Source organism: Dromaius novaehollandiae, chromosome Z, assembly GCF_036370855.1.
Source record: "Dromaius novaehollandiae isolate bDroNov1 chromosome Z, bDroNov1.hap1, whole genome shotgun sequence".
Classification (NCBI taxonomy): Eukaryota; Metazoa; Chordata; class Aves; order Casuariiformes; family Dromaiidae; genus Dromaius; species Dromaius novaehollandiae.
The window spans coordinates 82,228,426-82,255,470 of record NC_088132.1 but is presented as its reverse complement, the minus strand read 5'-3'; the positions used below and the strand labels follow the sequence as shown (position 1 = coordinate 82,255,470).

Below are 27,045 nucleotides of genomic sequence, written 5' to 3'. Positions count from 1 at the left end.
GATAATTTATAGTGATAAGTTAATCAATATCTGCCCTGGTTCCAAAACCAGCGCTATATCTTTGGAAAAGTAGATATCGCAGTTGGTCCTTCTCATTTTTTTCTCTGTGCTCCAGATCACTGTGTAAAGGCAGGTAATCATGCATCAGGTACCGATCTCATCTTTGCAGCCAACCTGCTGCACACCCCAAAGCAAACCAGAAAAGTCCTTATTAATGCAATTTGGAGTAAACTTTTATAGTGCTTGGCAAGTATAGACTGCGTGCCAAAAAAAAAAAGAAAAGAAAAAGTAAATGGTAATTGTGTGCCTGTACACTTTATAAAGAACTGGGTTAACAAGAAATACATTTTGTTCTTAAACCAGTGCTATTCAGGATTTAATTCTCTCTTGGCCCCTCGTGTTCTGGAAATGCTTGCTTCCTGGTATATTAACTAATAACCAGCATGAATGCATCCTGTTATTACCTTCTCCCTGCTTGACACACACAGTCTTTTCATACCCCTGGCAGTGTTAATGGGTGTTCAGAATTTGAATTTGAGCTTTTTTTCTGTTACCTGTCTCTGATAATGTCTCAAATACCTGCACTTCTCATTTCTCATATCACAAGTTTGGAGTGTACGTGCATTTCTTCTCAGCTTTCCAAGCCTTTACTGATGTTGACTTCTGAAGTGAAGTCACAGATCCCTGGCCTGTGAGAAGGGGTGGAAGGAATAATCTCAGTTCCCTTCCACAAATCTAACCTCAGCCTTTCTGCTTTGATTGAAACGTAACCGGAGCTTCTACAGGCAGCGAGGCTCCTCCCGGCACCTGCATTTTTCCTGATGGGTTTTCCAGCTTTCTCGTGTGCTATTTTCACCATCTATAACTGCATCTTTGAGACAGATTGACTCCCTGAGGTTTAAGATCCATCTCAAGGCCCAAGGAAGGATGTGCAACACAGTGAAATTCTCTTGCACTCCTTGCATGCAAAATGTCAGCAGTTTTCTGTAAAGCCAGGATGCCTTATTCATCTTCTGTCTAGACATGCAAAGTTAAAATGTCCCTTTAACATTGACCACTTGATTTTAGTGGTGAAATAATTGTGCTAATATTCTTACCAGAGGTATAATTGCAAACTTTTGTTGCTTCATGCTGTTATGTGCAGAAAGGAGGCCATAATGGTGAGTGGCAGAAAACAAAAAGAAAAATTGTCGCACTTAAACTGTGTGTCAAATTATCTATTGGAGGGTGCTCTTTTATTGTATAAAGAACTAATAAAGCCACATTTGAAATATAATGCCAAATAGAAAGAAAGATGTTAGAGCAAAGACAATAGCAATGGCATATTCAAAATTCTTAGCTCTTCCAAAAATGTAAGCTGTTAGTAGCTGCCTTGATTGGTTTCTGTACAGCATTTAGCAGAGACTTAGCATGGGGTTGGAGGCAATGCTTTATTGCAATTAACGTTAACGAAGGTTCAAATGCACTGAGAATTGCTCTGTCTTGTCTTTATTCAGGGAGTAAGGCTGTGCTTGAGGCTAACTCTTCAGTCGTCTTTGGGGGCAGATAAAAGATAATTTAGTTTGTGAGCCTGTAGCCTTTGAAAAAATTTTAGGCTAGTCTGATGGGAGAGTTGTCTGAGCAGGGTGCTGGTTATGCCAACCGTTGGGTGCTGGCAGGATTGGCGTCGTATTTTCCAGGGTGGAAATAATGTGAGGATAGACACAGAATATGGGCATGCCCATCAACTCGAAGGAGTTGCAAACAAAGGGCAACATGATCTATATTATATCATATAGAATATGATATTTTTATATACTCTAAAGATATTCCACACTAATGTTTTTAAGCGACTGACGTTTTGTAAACAACTGGTGTTTATTACTGTATAGTAGAAGTTGTGATGAAAGAAAGTGACTTTAAATTTGAAGCAGAACCAGAAAAACAAGAGGAGGATTAAAGAATATACTGGATTTTTTTTTTTAATATGTGATATTGACCCCAAATCCTATTCTGCCGTTAGAAGCTGTACATCTGGACAATAGACACAAGAATGGCCACCAAGGTTGTGATTTAATTTCTCACTATGATTGTGGTTGCTTATAAATCCGAAGACCCTACTATAAAAAATGTATTAAACTCTGTAATAAAATGTCCTGTGGGACTACGACACGGGTAGGCTGGAAGGAGGAGTAACCTCCAGAGGAGCCTTTCTCCTGTAATATTTTACTGCTAATATAGTAGAATTTTCTTCTCGGAAGCTTTACAACCAGGGGTTCCCAGGCAGGCTTAGGCACCGTAAAGGAAGTATTTTAAAACTGATTTCCTCTCAAGATGAATAGTTTATTTATAAAGTCTTGGTTATCAAGAAAAGCAATAGGAATAAATATTTATGGGCACATGTATTTCATAAGAGATATTTTGTCCTTCCTTTTCCCAGCTTATGGAGCCTGTTAGTCACTATTATTAAATTTGACCATCACGGATGGACCCAAGTTGCTCCATGGTCCCAAAGCAGAATATTTATACTTAGATTTTGATTCTGTCATCAGAGTGCAAGCGTCTCTGTAAGGGAATAACCACAGTATTCCTAACGAAAAAGTGTTTTCTGTGAAGGAAAAGCCTAAAAAGAAAACAGGAACTTTATTACTAAGTATTTTAGAGTATAGTTTTTAAAATTATAATAGCTGTGAAGCACTTAACTTAAAATCTGCTTAGCAATACAAGTGAATAGACGGTCATACTTCAGGCCTCACCAGATGCTCTAATGATTCCTTCCATAATGTGAGAAGTAATTCCGTTTCCATGCGAGCTTTTTTCCTAATCCAGTTCTGAGCAGAGACTGCCAATTGTTATAAATCATGAAAACTATTCTCTATGAAAGAATTCGTTGAGAATATTTAATAGAGTATACCTAGAATCTCAGTAAAATACAACTTTGTAACATTGGGTAATTTATATCACATTCCAGCAGGCAAGAAAAATGACAGATTTGTTTAAGTCTCTTTTATCACAAGCAGCTGCTGGAAGTAAAAGTAGATGTAATAGATGTTTTATAATCAGATGCAGCGCAGGACGCATTTAATGCTGCATGTCCTCTACTGTAGACTGCCCTGACTTTATATATATTGAGAGCCTTCCCCTCTGTCTTTTGTTATTTTGTTAATTGTGGAAGGGTTTGTTTTTAATTGCACAGAAGCTATTTAATCAGCATAGTGCTGAGAATATTACCTGCACTGCATTCTCTCTCCTATTTGTAAAGTGCTGACCCCTGTAGTATCTTTAAATAATACTGGTAGACTATTATAAAAATATCTGCATAGATGTCATTATTGTCACAACTGATTAGACTACCAGAGACAGCCAGATCACATCTAAGCAGCAAACCACAGCCAGGTGAGGTATTACACACCTGCAGCGAGGGCAGGATTTTCCTGTGCTTGGTTTATTGGACAGGTCAGTTTTTACTGGTTTACTCGTATCAGCTTCATTTGCCCTGCCTTATTCTCCCGGTACAATTATTAGTAAGTAAAACTACACACCTAAGTGGCATATTATTGCAAGAGTTCAGTGTGTCGCTTAAAGCCACACCTCCGTTGGCATTAATTCCTCTAACCTATTCGGAAACAGCTTTTGTGGTATTTGACTTTTCTATAGGTAGTCTGCCTTCTATAGTACCGTGTGACACACTTGACAATGGAGAAAAGGTGTTTTGCCTGAACAGCTCTGTGATGGCATCTTCTCACTCTGTTGTTCTAATAAAATGAATGGCATAAAGACGACTGATTTCTTAAGGCAAATGTTTTATAGCTTCATGTAGTGTAATGCTTGCTGTTTTCTAAGCAGGCGTATACCACTAGAGGTTGCCATACACCTCACTAATTAAAGGCATGCACATTTAACATAAAATGAATTTATAGAGCTAGAAACATCATTTTTCCCTTTTTTCTACTCTGTTGCCACAGCTACTCACATGCATGGCTGTGTGAACTGCTAACAACATTACATCAGTTGTACTTCTCCCCGTTAGATGACAGAGAGGTAGGAACTTAAGAGAAATGTCAAAAGATATCGCATATTTATATCAATGTAATGTTTTGTTGATTCCTTTGGCTATCCTGGAGAATTAAATGGGAGTCAGAGGAGGATATGAAATAAGAAGTTTTTTTGTCATGCTCCTAATGCTCATGGAAATCAGGTGGAATAAGGGAAAAAAGGCCTGCTTAAAAGGGACTGCATTTTAGCAAATCAGAGACTTCTTTTACCTGTGCATGTTGGATCATGAGAGTATAGTATGTTTTACCTGAGTGTCATCCTAACCCTGCTCTACCTCATTTATGAGAGCGGAGAGTGAGTTATGTGCAACCAGCCATACCGATTCTGCTGAGTATCTGTAAGACGCAGAGATCCTAACCCTATTTCTCACCGATCAGCTAGCCTTGAAGCTGATGGTGATGAGGGGTGGAAGATATCCTGGAGCATGATGCTGGGCTTCAGGGTAGCTCAATGTTACTTTTTTTCTGTTAGAGTCTCAGGTAGTGTCCTTAAATATTGATACTTCAGTAGTAAAGGATGATTGCATCTCTGTGGTTCCCTAAGACTTATTTTTGTCATCTGACAAGGGGTGGAAACCTTTCTTCCTCTTTACATCATACAAGTATGTACATATGGCTTCTACAAGTACATAAGTAGCAAAAGGAAGGCTAGGAAAGACGTTGGCCTGCTGTTAAATGGGGCAGGGGCCCTGGTGACAAAGGGTGTGGAAAAGGCCGAGGTACTTAATGCCTTCTTCATCTCAGTCTTTACTGGTGAGACTGGCCTTCAGGAATCCCAGGTCCCTGAGACCAGAGGTGAAGTCTGGAGCAGGGAAGACTTACCCACACCCACGTTGCGAGGCCACTCTTGATTATCTTTGAAAGGTCAAGGAGTTCAGGAGAGGTTCATGAGGACTGGAAGAGGTCAGTGTCACTCTGATCTTCAAGAAGGAGGATCTGGGGAACTACAGGCTGGGTCAGCCTCACCTTGATTCCTGGGAAGGTTGTGGAGCAATTAATCCTGCAGACCATTTCCAAAAGCATGAAGGGCAAGAAGGTGATTAGCAGTATTCAGCATGGATTTAGAAGAGGGAAATTGTGCTTAACCAACCTGATAGCCTTCTACGATAAGATGACTGGCTTGCTGGATGACGGGAGAGCATTGAATGTTGCTTACATCAAATCTGGTAAGGCTTTTCACACCGTCCGCCGTTACATCCTCATAGACAAATTGATGAAGTACGGGCTAGATAAGTGTCCAGTGAGGTGAACCGAAAACTGGCTGAATTGCTGGGATCAGAGGGTTGTGATCAGCAGCATGAAATCCAGCTGGAGTCCAGTCGCTACTGGGGACAGTACTGTTTAAAATCTTGATTTATGACCTGGAACATGGGACCGAGTGCACCCTCAGCGGGGCTGTAGATGATACAAAACTGGGAGGAGTGGCTGATACACCAGAGGGCTGTGCTACCATTCAGAGACACCTTGACAGGCTGGAGAAATGGGCAGAGGGGAACCTCATGGAGTTCAACAAAAGGAAGTGCAATTCCCTGCACCTGGGGTGCAGTAACCTCATGCACCAGTACTGGCTGGGTGCTGACCTGCTGGAGAGCAGCTTTGCAGAGAAGGTCCTAGAGTGGACAGCAAGTTGGCCATGAGCCAGCAAAGAAGGCCAATGGTATCCTGGGCTGCATTAGGAAGAGCATTGCCAGCAGGTCAAGGGAGGTGATCCTTCCCCTCTACTCAGCCCTGGTGAAGCCACACCCAGAGTGCTGTGTCCAGTGCTGGGCTTCCCAGTCCAAAGACAGACATGGGTTTACTGGAGTGAGTCCAGCAAAGGCCCCAAAGATCTTTAAGGACTTGGAGCATCTGACGTATGTGGAGAGACAGAGTCAGGACTGTTTCCCCTGGAGAAGAAAAAGGAGGGGGGGGGGGGATCTTACCAGTGTTCATGAATATCTATCTGATGAGGAGGCATAAAGGAGATAGACAGACTCTTTTCAGTGGTGCCCAGTGACAGGAGGAGAAGGCACAAACTGGAACATGGGAAATTCCATTTGAACATAAGAAAACACTTAACTGTGAGAGTGGTTGAACCCTGGAACAGGTTGCCCAGAGAGGTTGTGGGGTCCACCCAACTGGACATGGTCCTGGGCAACCTGCTTTAGGTGACCCTGCTTGAGCAGGGGCTTGGGCTAGATGATCTCTAGAGGTGCCTTTCCAACCTCAATGATGCTGTGATTCATCCTTTAACAGTGTCATCATCATTTGGCAGTATCAACCGTTTTGTAAGCTACCAAAAAGAAAAAAAGTTCCCCTCCATTCTAACACGTGTTGCTGTTTTTGTGGAGTTTTACCTCCACAGCCAAACGATTTGTTTTGTAGTTTACTATGTTCGTTATTTCATTTTTCTACCACTGTTTCTTCTTATAGTAGTCTCAGGGGGTTGTCTTCTGTTAAAATAATTAAAGAAAATTCTTCAAGAAAGAGTGCATGATGTTGCTTTAAAATTCATGTTTTGAGCTCAATTGATGATATTCAATCCATTTTAATCTGAAAATTGAAATGTGTGCATTTCTGTACATTTTTATGATATTATGAGCTGCTTTTTCAGAGTATGAGGTTTGAGTAGTGCTGGAACAATTGCAAGGCATGATCTTCATTGCTGTTTTGATAGCAATGGCATAGAAAAGTAAGTGACTGTAGGTCATTAGTATTCTGTCTGAATAGACAATGCTGTTTTTTAAAACATCTTTAATCTATAGAAAAGTTTTTTTTTCCTTCCCATTCCCTTTGTTGTTGTAACAATTTTGTTCTAAGAATTACATTTTCATTAGTCTTTATTTTTTATTCTCAGTTTTACACATTCATGCGACATATTTGTTAATAATTAAGTACTTAGCAGCTGCAAGTGGCGTCGATCAGCAAATTTCATGCTGGATGCGAAATAAAAGCTTACTGTAGATAATGCTACAAAGGGTGAAAAATACATATGGCATGAGGGCAAAATATATTTTTCATAGCACTGATCGTTTAGTTTGGCTTTTTCCTGAAGAAGGCTTTGGATTTTGATTTACATATATATTTTATAATCCTGTGTATGAAGCCGTGTAGGTAGTCTACTAAAATGTGGAGTAATGTGCATCCGGAAAGATGTGAGTGTAATGACTTACTTCAAGAATAAAACCAAGGATAGTTTTAGCTTACAGTGTGAATATCTGTTGGGTTTTGTGAATTTGAATGTTGGCTAATTCACAGTATCCCTTTAAAAAAAAAAAAGTGTATTTTTTCTTTCTGTTTTCCTTTATCGGTTGCCTTTATAGAATCATATGTCTTTGTAATGTTCCCCAAATTATCTTTTGGAATGCTTGACCTTTTAGCTTGCTTGAATATACTTTATGCCTACCTTTTCATAGGCTCTATATAAGCAGATTGTGTCATATTTTATTATTCCTAAATGAAGACAGCATATTACTTTCCTGTGTTTTCCCCTACCTTTGTTGCTTTTATAAATTGGGGACAAAGAGGAAATCGATCAAAATTTTCACGTGTCACTGTTTGGTAGAATGATGATGACTCTGAAATGCACGTCTTAATTAGGTCTGGTATCAAGGCCTTCCCTGCCCTGATCTGTGATTTTTTTATTTAAAAAAAAAAAAAAAAAAGGTACTTGATTGAAATTTTGTGTCAGTGGCATTTTTTTAAACACTTAAGTGAGGTAGCTTAACTTCCTGAAACTGAGTGCCAAAAGAAGAGAGCTGAGCTTGAGAAACAGATTCACGTCCCTGGCTTGCAAGTTTGAAGTCACATTTTTTCAAACTTTATAGTAGTTTTTGGAAACTGTTAGTGTTAAGGCCCCAGTCAGGTGTGCACATGGAGCTTTTGGTCCATAGGCTTTGGGGAGCAATTGAAGGCGCTCCCTACTTCACACGCTTGAGTTGGAAAGCAAAAAAAGTAATTTCAGAATAGTTTCATGTCCATCGTCAGGTCCTTAGAGGTAAGTTGTAGCAAGGTGGTTTGGGGGTTGGCAGTGTTGTTGTTGTTAGTTTGGGGTTTTGTTTTGTTTTTTAACTCCAAACCTAAGCTTTCTCCAAAAAGGATCTTATGGAAGCAGAGAACATTTTGAGCTGGCCAGGCATTTACTTATTGAAATAGTCTGGTAAAAGAAAAGAAAGAAAAATATTAGTGCGGGAGGAAGACGTGTAATCTGACCTGCTTATTAGGGGCCACACTGAACTGAAAATTGTGAAATTAGTAGCGCATGAATGTGAGATTAGGATTTACCAATTGCTTAATAAATTTTCTTAACTGTGACAACAAGGGGATGTAATTGCTGGCTTGAAGTTCATTAGGCTGCTCACATAGGAAGATAAACAAGTTGCTCTCCCACCTTGCTTTATGCTGTCTGAGCATTCTGGTTTTCCTGCCTGTTTTTTTTCTTATGTCCACAGTGCAGGAGAGAAGCTTGCTAGAACGCAGCGGGGACAGTTGGTGCAGAAAACAGGTGAAACGGAGTCACCCGCACCAAAGGCACTTCTTAGGGAGCAAAATTTGGGGGGAAAGAAAAATGCCAGGTTGCTGCCTGAATACTTCCAAGCTGTTTGATACCTAATTCCCATTTAAAAACGTAAGTGCAGGAACAGAGAGGAGTTGCTTCCGATACCGGATTCTCATTTCCAAATGGATGATAAGACTTCCGGATAGCAGGCACTTAGAAACTTTAAATGCGATGTGCTACCTGAGCAGAAGAAATTCAGTGAATGGGATGTGTAGTACTTCTCTTAAACATGTCTTTAAGGCTTCTTTCTTACAGCAGAGGAATGAACGCCATTAAATTGGAGTCATTTTTTAAATATAAATGTTCCTATTAATCATTTTGAATGTAGAGGTGGAAGTCCTTCACTCTCTGAAAACTCACATTAAAAACTCTTATCTCAGAAGTGTCAGCTTTCAGTTTTTAATAATCAAAGAGTAGCATAATATAATTAAGATGTCAGTAGGTAGAGCTAAAACGTAATAACCCAACCTGTACCTTTATCAACACATAGCATGGAAACTCTCTTCTGCTTCCTTTAGTAGTTCTCCCTTGGGGATGTAACAAGGTATTTCTGTTGCTTAGAGCTGCGTGGCCTTGAGGATGCTTTGAAACGTGTAAGCTGGCGTAATACCAAGCCCACCGGCAACCTGGACATGTGTAGCAGCTTTTTAATGCCACTGTGAGAATGATCAATAGACAAGTCTTTTATATCCTGGGTTCAAATCTTAATGGGACCATTAAATTAGATCTCAGCTTACTCATCTTATTCATAACAGAGACGTGTCCATAATAGAAAACCCTGGAGAAAAGGATCTGCTGCTGATTTCATACCAGTGTGCGTCAGGAGACTCTTCAGAAGTCAAATTATATAATAATAAAAGATCAAGCTCCAGAAGGGGTTCTGGAATTAATGTCCTGCGGCCAGAGCTGTTAAATACTGAGTCTCTGAGCATCAGCTTTCCTCTTCCCTTCCTTTTTTTTTCTTTTTCCTTTTTTTTTTAACAAAAGAAAAGGAGGGTAATCAGTAGTTTCACTGAACGAGTGATATTATCTGCCTCTGTGGATACTGTGAGTGGTGTAGTTGCAAATCCTGGCTTCTGTAGATGAAATGTAAAAATCCCTGCTCTGGGCTGTTCAAAAGTAACAGGTAGTTATTTCCCCTCCTTTTCTTTTGCATCTCATGTGAATTGTACTTGTGCTAGAAGGAAATACTCTTAATGGAAGTAAGAGCAGCAGTAGGACTGGGTTTTTTTCTAACCATGAGAAAAACATCTTTCTGTGCTCTCAACTTCACGTGATTTGTGTGCCATGCAACTGGTTGGTTTGATTTTGTACATTTGCCTGAAAGCAGAGGAGAAAGACCTGTCCATCCTAGCAAACTTCCGTTGTCCTATAATACTCTGCCTGATGAATTTACGTTACTTTGAAATTTGTGTTGATGTGGGTCTTTTTTTCCCCCCATGTATGTCCTTTGCTTTGGTGACATTTGCCCTGTGCTGTACGCCTTAAATTTTTGGAGATAAATTCTCTGCGGTATAGGTGGCCACAGAACCTGTTGGCTGACATAGCCTCAAAAATAAAAATTAAAATCCTCAAAGATGTTTCGCTTTTAGTGCTTCTTCAGTTTGAAATAGTCCTTGGAACATTTTAGCTTAGAGGAGAACCCATTTATATCTAACCTGGATATAAAGTGATATTCTATTTATGAGCGCTTATGCAGGATGAGAATGTTTTTTATTGTCCCCCCCCCCCGCCCCGTGCAGTATGTTACAAAAATGATAATCCCATTTTTATTGGATGTTCCCAGAGATGTTCTGAAAATGGCTTTTTGGAAAAGGGCCTTTGATATTGCCATGTTCAAGCAACGTTTGAAAAACTTGGTTTTTCTCTGCGGACTGTTAGGAGGAGGAGTTGTGTGCACAGCAGGACACCTGAAGAGATTTTCGCATCGACTGTTCAGCCTCGGCTTTTTGGTAGCTTTGGCTTGTTCTCGCATGAGCTGTTCACTGGCACAGACACACTGCTCTATTTGCAATTGCTTTTCATGCTCTTTATTGTCCGCTGTGTCGCTGATACTTATAAGGAGTTTCCAGAATCTCTGGAGAGGCTTTTGTTGGGATATAGAAACAATATACAAAGATGTCAAGGGTGTTAAATAAAAGAAACATATGCTGGCCTTATTAGTAGCTCGCTGACCTAGATTAGCTGCGGGGAAGCTTATAAGCTGATAAGCCATTCCAAAATTGGGGGGTGTCACTGCAATTAGTAGAAAAGACTGACAGAATGAGACAATTGTAAAGATAAGGGGAAAGAGAATAGTAGCAAGAATTGTCCTTCTATTGCTATGGCTTAGCAAAGTAGAAACGTAATTGAGTTAGTTTTTGAAACGAATGGAGCATTCTCTGTTACTGTGCATTGAGTGTAGTGGTGCTCGGAGATATTAAAATACCGTTCCACGCTGCTTTAGCTCTAGCCACAGAAAGAGGAGTGGGTACTACATGCAGTTGGCCTCTTTGCCTGTGTGTAACATATGGAGGCGAGATTTTAGGCTCATATCAGCTGTTTCCAGCATGGAAATATCGTTGAACTTGGTTTAAGCCTGGTTGAACCTGCTGGGGGTTCTTAGTGGGCACCCGGTAGGACATTAATACCCTCACTATCCATCTGGTGGAAGCCACCAAATGCCGCATACCATTAGAGGTGCTCTGAGCCCGGCACCCTCGAGCTCACGCTCCTGGAGTTTTCCCAGATGGACAGACTGACAGCTTGATTTTGAGATAGGTTGGATCTGTGCGAAATGCTAGAATATATCCCGGCAAATGCCTAGTTTCTGAATAGCTCCTCTCACCCTGAGGAGGATGTGGTGTGAGGTTGGGATGGAAGTTGTTTTGGGATGGGAGTTTGAAGCGCTGTAGCCTAGCAGGCTCATTACAATGTCTACTTTCCATGTCTCCTTCTGCACCAGCTTACACAGAGTGCTTGAGCATACTGTGGCTTTTCATATGAAAGAGTGGAGGTGCACGTACCATGCTAAAAACTCAACTTTGGACCATATACTTCTGTCGTCCCTGAGCACTTTGCGTGTCTCTCCTGACTTGTAAGATGTAGCCTTTGTGATAATTGTTTTGCTTTGGCACAGGTAGTTTTCTGCCAAATTGTGCTGTACTTCGGAGTGTTACAAGCTGTTGGTCACCACGAGGCAGAATGTGGAATCAAACGAACGTGATTCAAATGAGCCAAAAATCCTGGCCCAAGGGCTGAAGTAAATGCAAGTCTTGGTATCTATTTCAGGAAATTTAGAGTATCAAGCAGATTCATGTATGCAACTAAAAGCTGCTGTTTGGGGGGTGGAAAGTCTCCTTGTCCTACCTTAATGCACGGTTACTCTTCCCCATAAGTTCTCTGGAAATAGCACAGTTTGATAATAGCCTTCAAATTGGGAAATTAAATGGTTTCTTTTTTTTTCTTTTTGGTGAAACCTTACAGCTTTTAAAACTGTTTATCTTGCACATCTGTTGCTATGGAGAGGAAGCAATATTTGGAGAAAGCCTTCCATAGTACTGCCTGTCTCCCATTTGTCTTGACAGGCCAGCCTGCCAGCCCGTCTCTGCCTTGCCCTCTGCCTGTCACTCGCTGTTTGTCACCTGTAGTGTTTTGGCCATCGTTATCTCCTGTAACTCATTTTAGATTTGCTTGCTGTCTTGAATTATTGCTATTGTTCTCTGTTAAATTTGTGCAGAAATACCTGTGCTGCCCTTCTAGTGTTGTTTTACAGATGAATTTGCAGAGTAAACTGAGATTGTCAGTTCTTCGCAGATCCTTAGTGTTCAGATCCCAGCTCCAGCGGCAGAGCTGGAATCAACCCTGGGCTTGTGTCCTGTGCACCACGTACAAATTGCAGAATAATTGCTTTAGAAGGACTTTAATCATTCTTGCTTTGTTTTTTGAGAGTCAAAGGGAAAAGAGAGGTGGTTGCTCAGATTTGGGCAAGATGCTTGAAAGGTTCATGTGCTGTTGCAGCTTCTGTCCCTTCTCACCTAGGCAGCTTGTAGCAGATAGCAAATTCAGCGATGTGTACGCTATCGCTGCTCTGAGTCGGAGTCAGTGAAGAGAGTTAAGCATGCAGATAATGAGTTGTCTTGGTAATTGCTTAAGTAAGTTCCAATAAGGAAAATTGTCATATTATATATATATTTTAATTTTATTTCTGAAATCTACAAAGTAGAAGAAGCTCAGGTAGGTTTCCTAGTGCAAATCAGATGCAGACAGTATTCCAAATAATGTGTACATAGCAGAGTAAAGAAAGCATTTAGGCGTTTCTTATTTGAAATCTAGAGCAAGGGTGCCTCCAAACTCAAATCCATGTGGGTTAGGCATTTCCCTCATCTAATTTACCTGAGATCATTCTAAGTTTTAATAATTTTCAGTTACTTGAAAACACCTGAATATTTCAAGGAAAAATAATTTCCGTTGAATTGTATTTGGGATTTTTGGTTTCATTTTCTTTTTCCCACCGTTCACAAATTGACCTTTGGTAACGTGCTGCGGTGTTCAAAATAATCCGACAACCAAAAGTGTGATGTATTTATGAAAGGAGGCTTGTTTGCAGCAAAATGCAGTATTGCTAGGAATTACTATATGACTTTAGCGAGTTCCAGAAGAAAAGTAAATTTGCCTCATTATTTTTTCCGTATTGCCAAGGAGATTGAACAGTTTTTGCCATTTGGTCAGACCAATGTCCAGTCGAACGTGGAAGCCGCTCTCCAGCAGCCTTTGCTGGTGGCTGCGTAGGAAGGCTATAGAGACCAAGCGTGCAGCGGTGCTTCCCCCGTCTAGGCTCCCAGGCCCCAGCAGTTTGCCGGCGGGGGGTTTATCTGCCTTCAGAGTCCCGGTTTGAGCCAGCTAAGTGCTCTTAGCACCCACAGCAGCCTTCCTTGGTAGTGCGTACCATGCTCTAACGTGGTGTTTGCTAAGGCATTACTTCCTTTTTTGTAATGAATTTAGCACCTGCTATTTTCATTTGATGTCTTCCAATTTTTTTTATATCTGAATATTACGGGTTTTGCATTTTAAAAAGTGTGTTCTGTGGTAATAATTGCCCTGTGTCAGATTTTCTGAGATTGATTAAAAAAAAAGGGGGGGGGGCAAAGGGAAATTAAGAATTTAAATAGTCTATTAGAAACTATTGTTTGTTGTTCTGCTAGAACCTTAGAAACTGCAGTCTCGTCTTCTCAGTTTGTTTTGAATGAGATGTATTTATAGGACGGTGTTCTGCAACAGAAATAGAGGTGACTCAAGACAATGACTTGCTTGAACCTGCCTCTTCTCTTCCACTGCAGGCTCTTTGGCTCATTAGCTGTTTTTTGTGGGTACAACATATGCTGATCTATTTCTAGAAATTTTTGTCTTTGGAAAAAAATTTGGAGTATGGTCTAAATAAATGCGTGAATAATGCCACAGGGATTTATCTTTGACAAGCTAGAATTGTATTATTGCTGTGAGTAAAGATTAGTATGAAGCAAAATATATCATTGATTATAAATCGTGTTTGTTTTTTTCTCTTGCAAGACTGCTTGTTATTTCGTATTTAACTAATGTCATTATTTATATGTCTGATGTCTTCACAGCTTTGCATGTCAGTGAACTAATTTCTACATCCAGGTGTGTAGAAACAGGATAGGTATGAGTAAGGGAGCAACTGCTGAAGAAGAAAATAAACCAGTTACTGATAATAAACCAGTTACTGATAACAAATCCATATGAACTGGGTCAGTCCCTTCCAAAGAGCTTCCTTCCAGCACACACGGAAATCTTGAATTTAGACCCCACACTTGAGTAAGGATTTTCAGATAGGCTTTCTAACTGCATTTAGGAGGACAGAATAACTGTGTATGAAATTTCCGCTTCCGTAAGTACTTGAGCCAAGGCATTTCCCACCACCATATTCCTTCACCGTAGTTTGCATGGCTCGCAGGAAGGAATATTATGCTTTAAAACATCTGGCACTTTTAATGGAGGGTGAAACTATAGGCACAGGTGCGCACACACATGCACACACACACGCACACATGCACATACACACAAAATCAGGATTTAAGAACCTTAACGTGCATCAGGTCTTTGTAGCAGTTGAATGACTCAACTTTTTTAATGGTAATGGCCTTCAGCAAGTTTAGGAAAGAACAGGCTTTTAGGTAAAGTAAATACACTTAGTTCTGCAATGAATAAATAAATTTGCTGTGAAGTTGTGTAGAGACATGTTTCTGTAACTCATTAATTGTGCTCTTGGGTCCGCAAATAGGTCTTTCTCCAAATACCACAATTTACACTGGGCTCGGAGTAGGATAACGTTGCGAAACGTGGACGGCTCAGACAAGCCGGGCTGAGCGGTTGTCAGCGACAGCCGGGGAGCCCCCTCTCGCTGGTGGTCGTTGGTCTCCTGACCAAGGACGTTCAGGTTCATACAGGCTGCAGACCTGTGGCTTGTGCAGATGCAAATGTCTGTATGAAACCCAGCGTAGTAGACATCTCCCATAATCCTCGGTAGAGTTTACGAATTACCGCAAGTGTCCGGCCAAAGGATGGAAGTACAGAACATTTCAAAAGCAACATTCCCATAGTAGCATTTCCTAAGCTGCCAGGGATATGTGCTTTCCAAAAACTGGTGCATCCGCATGATTAATGCCTTCATTGTTTGTCTCAGGCTTTGGTACTGTATCAGCCCTTCCTCCTAGCTCTTTATATCTTTATTTGTATGGGTCTTCAGTTCCTTGTGTCTGGTTCTAATACACAAACTTCTGTTCTTAACAGAACTTCATTTCTGCAGAGATAATTTGCCCTCTCTGTATAAGACTCTCATATACCTATCATTTCACTTTCAATCTAGTGAATATGTCAGGGTATGTCCAAAGTTTGTTTATTTTTCATTTCCTTGCTGCCCTTCACAGTAAATATTTTTATACATAAAGATAATATTCCTCTCGTAAGCCTTTTGTGTACATTTGGCCAGTGTTGTGACAGAGTGCTTCTTCAGGGCATGGGAACTTATGTCTGTGACACATTATCACAAATAATTGCTGCTTAAGTATTTAAATAACATCTCATGCTTCTCTGTTCTGTGCTGTTATGGCACCTTTAGCCCTATGACCTTCACACTGCTGTTTCACAATAATGTCATTAAAAATCCTGTCATCACTCTATGCTATAAGGTATAAATTTATTGATTATTTCACTTGCATCTGAAAAGTAGGCCTAAAAAAATGAAGTCTTTGTTTCTTTGTTTGTAGAAAGCTAAGTTGTGCTTTCCAAGTTAGGAAGGTTAGGCAAGGATCAAGGAGGGCGGAAACCAGTAGTGGAGTAGGATCAAGTCAGGGCTTACTTCAGAATTGACACACGCAAGTCCACAGGATCTGAGTGTGCTGAGAGCTGACCTGTGCCACTGCCAGATCACTGTCTGTTATTTTTTGAAAAGTCATAGAAGAAAGGTCCCCAATGACTGGGAAAAGGCAGTGAGAAGGACATCTGGGGAACTACAGGCTGGACAGCCTCACTTTGACCCCTGGGAAAATCCTGGAGCCGTGGCTTCTGGGAAGCCGATTCTGAGCACGTGAATGAGAAGAAAGTGATTGGCAACAGCCAGCATAGATTTATCAGAAGTAATTTGTGCTCGACCAACTTGACTGCGGTGATGAAATAACAAAGTCAAGATAAGGGAAGAGTGGTGGAAGCTGTCTTCCTTGGCTGTAGTGAGGCTTTCGACAACAGTCTCCCTCAGCATCTTTGAATGGGATGTTATGGTCTAGATGGGTGGACTGATTAGATGGGTGAAAACCTGTGTGGATCATCAGGCTCAAAGAGTGGTGGTTAATGGTTCCTACACCACTTGGATGCTGGTTACAAGTGGAGCCCCTCAGGGATCTGCACTGGGACCTGTCCTGTTCAATATCTTTGTGGGTGACCTGGAGGAGGAGACAGTGCACCTTCGTTGCGTTTGTGGGTGACCCCAAGCTCTAGGGAGCAGGGGATACGCTGGAGGCCAGGGCCATCGTTCAGAGGACCTTGGATGGGGCCGACAGGAAGCTTGTGAAGGTCATCAGGGACCAATGCCAAGTGCTGCCCCTGGGCTGGAAGTGCTGCTTGTAATGGCAGGGGTGGAACTGCCTGGCTGGAGGCAGCTGTGCTGAAATGGCCCTGGGGGGTCTCAGTAGACGGCAAGCTGAGCAGGAGCCAGCTGTGTGCCCTGGCAGCCAAGAAGGCCAGCAGCCTGCTGGGCTGTATAAACTTCTCTTCCTTAGAAGAGGTCCCTTCCGACCTCAACCGTTCTGATTCTGTGGTGAGATGGTGAGGGAGAATGGTCAGAAGTGGAACAGGGCAGCATTCAGACTTGAGACAAGGGGAACGTTTTTCCCCATGAGGACAGTCCAGCACTGGAGCAGGGCTCTGGAGAGGTTGTGGAGACTCCATCCTTGGAGGTTTTCAAGACGTAACAGGATAAAGTCTTGAGCAACCTGGTGTGATCCCGTAGCTGACCCTGCTTGGAGCAGGGGGTTGGACTAGATATGTCCCAAGGTCTCTTTCAACTTGAATTATGATTCTAAAATAAGATGAAGAAACTACTAACTGAGATTGGCAGAAAAAGGAGAAAATGTCTTAAATGCTTTGCTATTGACTCTAACAGCCAGTGCCGCCACCTGCATCCCCAGTACCAACTTTTGTAGCATCTTAAACAGCTTAACTGTGCTAAGAGAGTGGCAACACCCCTTTCCTCCCCCCTGCTCCAACAACCCAATCCACCTTTCTGTTGATGCATGATTGTCAATTTTTCATAGTATTCTTGGTCCTAAAAAAAAATATATATATATATATACTTTTATAAAGTTCTTTCTGTCGTGGTTTATCAGTACCACATTTTTTTACTTTGTAAATGGAAGAGTGCTAAACAAATGAAAACTTTTGGCCAAAATTCTAATTATAACGCTGTGTTTTGCTGTTGTCAAGAAGGCAGATATATTTGCATTTGTGCTGTTTGTGCCATGTACAACAGCCTTAACAGGAGGTCATGTTTTAGCCAAGGAGTAAATTAGCCATTCTCATCTTTAGGTATCATTAAGTGGAAGTCCTAGTCTCCCTGCATGTATACAGGTAGTTTGGATGTTGACCAACACATACAGAAGTTTATTAGCTAATACTTCCATTGTTTATTTTAAAAAAAAGGATTTTGTATTGGCTCTCCCACAGAGTCATGTTGCAGCATAACTCCCTCAACCTCTTTGTGTAGCAAAAGATGTTGTTTTCGTATTTTTCAAGTTCTGCTGCAGAAACAATATGACCTAAATATTTAATCAGGCTTAGGAAAATTGGCTTTTTTATGGCTGCAGATTAATCTAGTTTCTCTGAGATAATACATGTGGCATGTATGTCCTGAAGACCTTACTTTTTCTGAATAATGTTAAAGATTTATAGTCTTCTTAAAATCTGGCATGCACTGAGAGATTATGAATAACAATTACTTAAATATCAGCATTGGGAATTTATTTTCTTTTGAATCCTGCCTATGTTGCTTCAGAGTATATTGTATTTACCCAGGGGTTAGTGGATACTGTGTTTTAACTGACTGCTCTTCTATACCATACTCAGTTCGCTTCATTTCTGCGTTAAAAAAGGTGTTAGCTTGGTTCCATTTGTTTGTCTTTGATATATTTAATATTAAAACTTCAGTTGACTTGAGTATAGAAAATATCTGTTTCTTGTTTAAGTAAGGAAGGATGTAAGTGACTGTGCATGTTCTCCTTGGTGCTGTTGTCTTGTTTAAGAAAATGTATGTTGTTCAACATTGAAAGGAGTTAAACTCGAACTAAGTTCGGAGCTAGGGGGTTCTTCTTAGAGGAAGGCAAAAGTCCTCTGTTTCATGCCTGGTCCTCTGAGGACTGCCAGACCCTCCGGGAGACCCAGGAAAGCTGCAGGAAGCCACCGGCTCACGTGCGATGGGGCTCTGCCATCCCAGGGGCAGCAGGTCAGGTGGGAGCTGAGCTCCAGCTCCCCGGGGCTTTAGACATCAAACTCCAGTTGATTTTTTTAAAAGTGTTTCTTTGAAGCCCTGTCTTAATTGCTGTTACCAAAATAGCTTTGCTGTTTGGGATTTTCCAGATTCTGTGAAAAGGAAATTCCTCTTTGCCTTCATCAAAGCTACAATAAATTAAAAATAGAATAGAGGTATATTGAGGATGTGGGTGTACATATGTATATCCATGGATATATATATATATAGATGTACATGTATAAAAAGAAGTATAGATTTTTTTAATATAGTCTGGAGGTGCTTCTCTTCAGCCTGAAATACATGTTGAGCGTTTCTAAGGAAGAGAAGTATCTGTTATCTTGTGTCCATCCCCCTCCCTGTTTTTGCCCCACCCTTCCAGCAGTACTGATGCTTCATCCCTGCCATCTCCTTGCCTCCAGGCAAGAGTACAAAATGCTGGCATCAGGGGAGGAAATACTTTCACAGTTGCCAGAAACTTGAGTAGAAAGATGACAGTAGGTACTCGGCAGGTAGTTCACAGGTCTGTCCACAGACCTCAGGTTCTCTGTGCTGCCTTTTGTAGCATGAACTTATTTTAGGTATGTCTTTATTCAGATAAGGTGCCTTCCTTGGGGTTCACAAATGAGGCTTAAGATGCCTTCTTTGGGGTTCACAAATGAGGCTTTTCTGTGTTGGTTTTAGTGTTTTGTTACCAGAACTCAAAATATTGATCGGATATGTTCTACCCTTTATGAGAAGGAAATAGTCTTTTTCTGGAGTGGTACTTTAGTAAAGTATGAGCTGAAATTTTGTCCTTAGGGTAAACAAAAAATATAAATAATATGCATGTGCACACCAACATACGTGCACACCAACATACGTGCACACTATCTACCAAATATAATCATTTTAATTTTCTGTAATCTCTTCTTTTCAAACTCTTTGGTACTGTATTGTAGTTAAAGATTGCCTTTTGCTCCAGAGGAAAAGTACTATGCCCAGTGAAACCTACTGGAAACAAAAATTTCAGTAATATTTAACTATAGTTGTAATAGCTGCCAGAATATTAATTTCTGGCAAACAAAATAAGTCTTGTTTCAAACTCAAGATCCATGATTAAGTTAATCTACGTATCTCCTGAGTAAGACAAGCCTTGTTTTTGTTCAGATTTAGCTTGGGATATTTAATAGTGGAAATGCTCCCTCTGTAATTTGAGGTAAGCCCTCCTGGTCATGTGGCCGTGGTGTGAGATAATAAAGACAGGTTTCGGGGATTGGGTTGCCGTTGGCATCAGTTTAAAATCACACCTTTGAGTAAACAAGTTCAACCCTAAATATAGGGCTGGCCTTGCCCTTGTTGCTTGAAGCTGTGGAAAGGAGGTGGCAGTGGGGACAGGCGGTGCCACCAGGATCCCCCGCCCTGGCCCATCGCGGTGCTTCTGGGTGCCTTCTCCTCCCGTCGGGCAGCCTTCCCATCATCATCCTCACACGCCCGGGATCCGGTCTGCCTCTAGGACTCTGCATCTGTGAGAGGACTGAGAGGAGATTGAGAAGATCAATTAAGCATAAATGTTTATATATGGGAAAGATAAATGATAACAGAGGGGTTTTTCAGTTTGTTGACAAAAGCCTGACGAGATCAAGTGTCTGGAAGGAGACCTATTCAAATGTGAAATAAGGTACAATTTTCTAGGGACGAGGGCGGTAGAACATTTACAACAACTTACTGCTGGCAGTGGGCTCGTTTGCATCTTCAAAGCAGCCTCATTCTAGAAGATGCTCTTTAATCTGGTTTGGTGGAAATTCTGCAGCCTCTGTGGGTAGCTGGAAGAGCAGGCTCATCTGTCGAGGCTTCCCCCCTGGTTCAGGGGTCTGTAAGTACTGTCGTTCATCCCCTCCATACGCAGCCGGCCCGGCTCACAACCTGCTGATAATGTTTACAGCTGCGGTCAGAAAAGGCCTGGTGGCTTCAGAAATTGCCTCCTCGCAGCTGCTTCCTCTTCTGAAAACTAGTATTTCTGCAAATGAACTGCCAAAAAGGACTGTGTGTTCCTCAAGTTCCAGAGCAAAGGTAAGTAAGTATTTTAACCCTGGAGTGAAAGCTATTGAAAGTAACCCAGGCAAAGACAATGGTTGTGATGAAGTCGTGGGTTTAGGGCTTCACTGATTGCACCCAGGATGGAGCAAGAGTGGGACACTGCTGTCCTGTTCTTTGCCCAAGGTAACTTAATCTCCTGAAAGAGTGTTTTAACCCCACCTATGTCCAGCAGAGAGTTCACAGTGAATAACAGCCTGTGAAATGCGGACAGTTGGGTAGATAACTTACCCGTCAAGGTTTAACTGATGAGGCTATGAAATGGCAGTTTCTGGATCTGGTGAGGGGGTTACAGACTAGAGCCCAGATGCTTGCTGCTTTACTCCAAAGTCACCAAAAGAGGCTACGTTTCAGGAATCACTTATCTTCTGCTCTCCGCAATGGTATCTTCTTTGCCCTTAGCAAGCTCAACTACCTTAGTGTTCTGGGTGTATGTCCATGGTGGAGAAAGACCCAGGCTGGAGCGGGTGCAGCAGCCTCTCTGCTAAGAGCATCTCTGCTGCCTTGTTTCTGTGGCAGTTGTCTCGCCCCGTGTTTTTTAGGAGGATGTGCTCAAAGTTTGAGATACTCTGGAAAGGGAGGATCCAAGAGTGGTTGCTTTTCCCTAATAGAAAAGGACTTAAACCATAATCCATTACATGACAATAAAAGTATTGCAATGAGCAAGCTTCTACCAAGCACATGGAGTGCTGCTCAATGTTTGTGATGTACCAAATTTTGAAAGCTTTCCTGATTACATGAAATTTCTTCACTGATTGCTTTTTAGCAGAAATATTAGGCTGTTTAAGGTACTTTCCAGAGGATTTGGCACACTCTTGTACCCTGGGCAGAGTTCTTCATGTAAACTGAGCTATCACACATGCATGCTGTATACTGCTTTATAATGCAGTGAAATATTTTCTATGCAGTACCTATAATAATATATTTTGGGGGTTGTATGATGTATGTGTTTTGCCTGTGATAGACTGCATCACTGTCTAACTATCAACTGCTCTGATTAGTTTATTCTCCGTTACACTGTGCGTGGGAGGATATCCTGTGTGTCAGTGGCGCACAGAGGCAATATGGTGTCTTACTCAAGAGCATTCAATGTCAGTGAGTATGAAAGTTAAATATTTTTGTGATTACTCCACAGTTTTCCACGAAAATGATTGCAAAAGCTTTTTCGTGAAAGAGCTGAGCAGGTCTGAAGTGTGCAACTCTGTTGTGATTAAGCACAACGTTTTAAGAACTGCAGTTAACTGCTGGGGCAGTCTGCTAGTGAAGTCGTAGGATGCAGAGCATTTCACAGTAATTGGTAATTCCGTATGATGACTATTTTTTTCCCCCTAAAGTGAGATGTCAGATTTCTATGAGTCACTTAAATTTTGTGAATATTCCCAATTTTTAATGGGAAACTTTGTAAACCAGGTGCAGACTCGTATATTCATGTTTTCATGGCAAATTCAGAGAGGTAAAAATGTTTCTAAATGCCATCAACAACAACAAAAAACACAATTATTTGTATCTAATGCGTGAGGCTTGGCAAAATCCCTTTGCAGTCCTGACCGAATCAGCGTACAGCCACGGGCTAACAGTTCTTGCTGTCTTTTGAAACTGTTATTTCATGTTGAACTGCCGCGTTGCTTACTTAGGCGTCTCCCGTTGACTCTTGGCACAAAAGCCACTGCGGACATTCGATTGCATTAGCTTTCCTAAAGGAAAATACCTCTCTCTCTGTTTTTTCTCCCTTTACCCTTGTCTTTCAGTTATACCTGCCGCCACTTGCGGAGATATGTCTATGTCTTGGACAAACTGTATTTCCCCCCCTCGCACTGCTCGACGCTGCAGCATTGCTTCTCGAGCCTCAGTGACAATGGAGAGGAGCTCTTGTCTTTAACTTGCTCTCACATTCTCAGATCCTATGCTTCCAGGTTATTAACCTCTGCTCTCCCTTTACTGCATGCTGCATGCCCGGGACTGCTCTTTGCATGCTTTGAGTCAACAGACGGAAACCGTGAAATGGCTACGGGGACGGTTTGTGTCTGTGTGGCATCTGTGTCCTAAAAAATGTGTCCTAAAAAAATGCCGTAGAAATGGGGGGATTTAATCATGCTTTCTTTTTTTTCGGTTCGGCATACTTTATCTGTCGTCACAGATTGAGCACAACTTCTGGAATTAATGTGTGGCCGTTGGAAGTTTTAAATGCTTTCTGTGTTAGGATGAAAATATTTTAATCCTTTCCCAAAGCTGTGACATAAGAACTGTGCAGTACAATTCACAAAGCTTGCATTAAGTTATGCGCTTCATTTGGAATTGGTGCAGAGGTATAAGCTGCCCTGTGTGTCAGCTTCTAACGCTTCCCTGACGCCCGTTGTTTCAGTAACACTGTGTATACGGCGCCTTTCAAGAATGAGAACGATAGAGCTCTTCCCTCAAATTCAGTAAATTGGCATGGCACTTAATGATAAATTGGAGAACTGCCTTTTTTGATATGCCTTATCGTTTCCAATTGTACGGAACAACAGTGAGAATCCATCAGTGCAAAATGATGCTATAAAATCATTGTTCCTGATGCACAGTTATAGATGTTGTGCAGAAATTATAAAATAGCAGGGATTTAAAAATAAATTTGACTTATAATACCTAAATGCTTTCTCTAAGACATTTACTCTAAGTGAAAATGCAAGTTTTACCATTTCGCTGTTGATGCTGTGAATGATTTAATGTATTAACCAGGATGCTAGAAGTTTTAGGAGAACAAGGAAAAAATTGCATGACAAAATTGTCCAGAAGATGGAAAGCATCCAGAGTGGAAAGGCAGCTTCCCAGCGAAGCCAGCATACAATAGCAACAGACCACACAGTAAACATAAGTAAAACCAGCTTGATTGTCGGGGGAAGAAAATACGGCATGTGAGCTGAACTAGCTCTCTCTGTACAAAAGAAATTTTATAGCAGTGCATAATGATGGAGAGTCACACTGCAGGATCTCAACAGGAGATGAAAATCTAGCTGTCCCAGAGGCATTCTCCAGATTAATTTGGAGCAGGGGTACAGCATTAAAGCAAGCAAAAACCTAAAATTTCAAAGACATTATTTGAGAGTGAATAATAATAATGAAGGCAATGGACACAGAAATCGCATTTAAGATGGAATGTTATACGTGTAGGAATGATATCCTGAAAACATAAGGGAAATGGTTATTATTATTATTCCAGCTTGTTTATGTATAGTTTTGATAATTCTCTGGAAGCACTACAACATTAGTTGGCAAAATCATCCTTGGGAGACTGTACTGCTGCATGGAGGTTGCGTCTTGCAGAAAGACTGAAGGTGAAACCATTAGTGTGAGTGCTTTGGGCCATGTCTCATACAGGTAGTGGCAAGGGACCGCTGGAAAAAGCAGCTTTTGGTCACTAGAGGAGCATTTCCTACCTCTCACTGCAAACCCTTGCTACACCCCATGCAACAAGGGCATTTTCTGAATCCCTGCTCATCGCTCTGGATTAGTTTGCTAGATTTGATGGACATTTAGGTGGCAGAAGGTGCTGAGCATGCAAGCAGTATGGTTTTACCAGGGCGCTGTAAAAACATATAAGGAATGGAAAGTACTATTATATTGGCACTCAGCACAGTCAGGTTCTTTTTCCAAACACTAAGTGATGACTGAATTTGGTAATCGCATTTTTGAATTACCCTTTGTGGGGAGGCGGCGAAAGCTACAGAATCTTAACTTTTTAACTTACACAATTTGTACAGCATCTTCCCTGCAAAATTAATACTATTTATAATAAATACAAATCTGTGTCAGCAACTTAGAATTTTAAACTGTTTACAGTTAAGAAAAAATGAAGATAGTGAGAAAAATAGCTTTGCTGACTAAGTATATTACACAGAATTTTTTTTCACAGATGGAGACATAATTTATTGCTATTACTCTCTGAAATGTGAATTGTGCATCACTTGATATATTAAAATATTCCAGCCTGGGAGATTTTAAAATCTCTGGTTTTCATTAAAAGCTATGCTTTTATGAGATAAAAAGAAGGTTATTACATGCAGGGTATTTGAGATGAAAGTTGCTGTGCAGGAAAATATACAGGTAGCAGTTTTTAGTAGCAGGTTTTGTTTTGTTCCAGAAATGTATGATCAGGGAAGTGAAACGCCTTCCAGGGTGCTCAGCAAACTTATCCGCCTAAGCCTGGGTCGTCTGATATAGTGGCATAAATGGAGCTGGCAAAAAAGAAGGTGGTTTTGTGTGTGTGTCTGAATATCCACCCTGTGTTAACTGCAGCGCTTTAGAGGTCCCACAGAATTTGGGTTTTTATATTAGGCTGTTTGTACGTGTTGTGTGCGAACAGGAACAGTTGTGGCTTTAAATTGCTTGGAGGAAAAAAAAAAAAAGGGAGAAAAAAGAAATTAAAACAAAGAGGGGAGAAAGAAGATCAAGAAAGCTTTGGAACGAGGGCACTTGCCAAAAAGTCATGGTTAATAACCACTTTCGGGTTGCACCCTTGCCCGGCGAGGTTTCAAAGCCCGATCGTGTGCCCTGGCTGGTTTGAATCTTGCTGGGTTGCAGTCGATCCTCGGAAATAACATTTGAGATTGAACTGGCTCGGTTCGCGTGCTAGCAAAAGGCAGCTAACAAGCAACGGTTTGTTTGGGGATGCTGAGCAAATTAAGGACAGTTTTATTTTCCTAGCCAGCTTGACACTGGGCGTGTGAAAGCAGGAAATACGGTTTCGCTGAGCCTGGTAAATTGAGTAAACATGTTCATGGAGCAGTAGAGCAAAAAGAAAAATGGCATGGATTTGTCTGAATTACTTTTTTTGCCCCAAGAAGAAAGGCAAAGGAACGTGATGTCAGATCTGCGCTGATGACCCGTTCTGCATGTCTGTTATTACTTAATAACGCCCCGTGTCGGGATGCGGGTTGCTGGCTGGCCTTGAGCGCAGGCAGGAAAGGTGTCCGAGCGTTGTCATCAAAAGTAGCTAAAATGTTTGCGGGTCTGACTCATGTTTTTTGGCATCAGTCTCCGAAGGGAAGGTGGGGAGAAATACAAAGCAGAGATATTTATCGTTGAACAGTAGGTGAATTTTGCGTGGATTTGTGAACAGAGAAGCACATCAATTACTTAAGGTTTTCTAGGATAACTTTCATCTGGGGTCAATGCTCTGTTTTCCCTGCAGCGGTATGAGCATTTCTTTGCATTCAGTTTTTAAGCAGTTAATGTAAAAGTCTCGCCTCAAGTCAGTGCAAATACAATAGACTCCATCAATGCATTGGCTTCACGTGGGTAACAGCTTAGCCTGGAAAGTGCAGGAACTGAGGTGTTGTCTTCAAGATATCCTTCAGCCTCCTGAGAATTGGTCCCTTGCCATTGCCAGCTAAAGCATTCGAGGTTACCTGCTACTTTTGAAAATAATTGGTACCACTTCTGATACTAAAAATATCCCGTCTGTGATATTTTCAGTAGGAAATGGCAAATATTGCTCCTTGCTTCTTCTGGAGCTTAACCCGTGGGAGCTGATACTTCCGAAGTGTTCATCATTTAGGAGAAGCAAATCATTAATGAGAAATAAGCAAAATCGATATTTTTAATTAACTGCTATCAATTGCTTCCCGTAGCATTACTATTTTGTAAGTCAAAATGCTAAGATTAAGGGTTTTTTTGAATATTGTCTAGCAAAGAGTATGCAGTATGTGTCAGTGTGGGTACGGTTTCATGTCATTTTAGTGTTCTCATAAAATTTCCAAATATCAGCCACATCATAACCATCTAGTATGTGGGACAACATATAAACACAGAATTGAGCTGTGTTCTGCTGTATGCAGGCCGGCAGGAGTCAACAAGATGAGCACTATTATTTTGACTTGAATGGACCTATTTAGATGGAAAGATCTTTATTTTGTATCAGACCTTTGGTAAACCTGGCTGTTTTTGCCAACAAATCTGCAGAATGGAACAGGGTCAGGGTGAGCAGACTTTCATCCCAAGTTAGGTGTGAAAACAAATTTTTCACTAAATGGATGTGGGCAGATCAAAGAGAAAGATTGAGACAATTTCTAAAGGTGACAAAATCTTTCTTTTGTAGGAAAATGATGCCCTAGTGCCCATGTCCTGTTTACTCTGTGGCCAAACCACTTGTGAAGATGAAACTCCAGGCTTCCCAGATACGGGAGCTATTGAAATCCTTGCTTCGTTGATAGATAATTCAAGAAATACCTGTTAAAGAAGCAAAATAATTTGTAATGTAGTAGCTGGACCTTATCTAAAAGGCTTTAAAGTCCTTAAGTTCTGACCTATGATTTGCTCTTCTTTCACATTTTATGCATAATCCCACTTACTCCATAGGATTAGAAGTGGAAAATGGCAGAGTCTGGGCTTCTTACAATAGAGAA

The 27,045-nt window shown here is 41.1% G+C and overlaps 1 protein-coding gene across 3 annotated transcripts in view; it reads left to right on the top strand.

Annotated features, from left to right (window-relative positions):
• Nucleotides 1-27,045, top strand: part of LOC135324913 (dymeclin) — a 218,362-nt gene that overhangs the window by 109,396 nt on the left and 81,921 nt on the right. The window contains exon 14 of one of the 3 annotated variants that reach the window (XM_064501990.1): nucleotides 8,465-8,633. The exons of the other annotated variants lie outside the window; for them this stretch is intronic. Within the exon in view, the coding sequence (XP_064358060.1) occupies nucleotides 8,465-8,618 (154 nt within the window). The 3' untranslated portion in view covers nucleotides 8,619-8,633. Of the gene's footprint in view, nucleotides 1-8,464; nucleotides 8,634-27,045 lie in introns of those variants that run through there. 3 annotated transcript variants of the gene reach the window in all.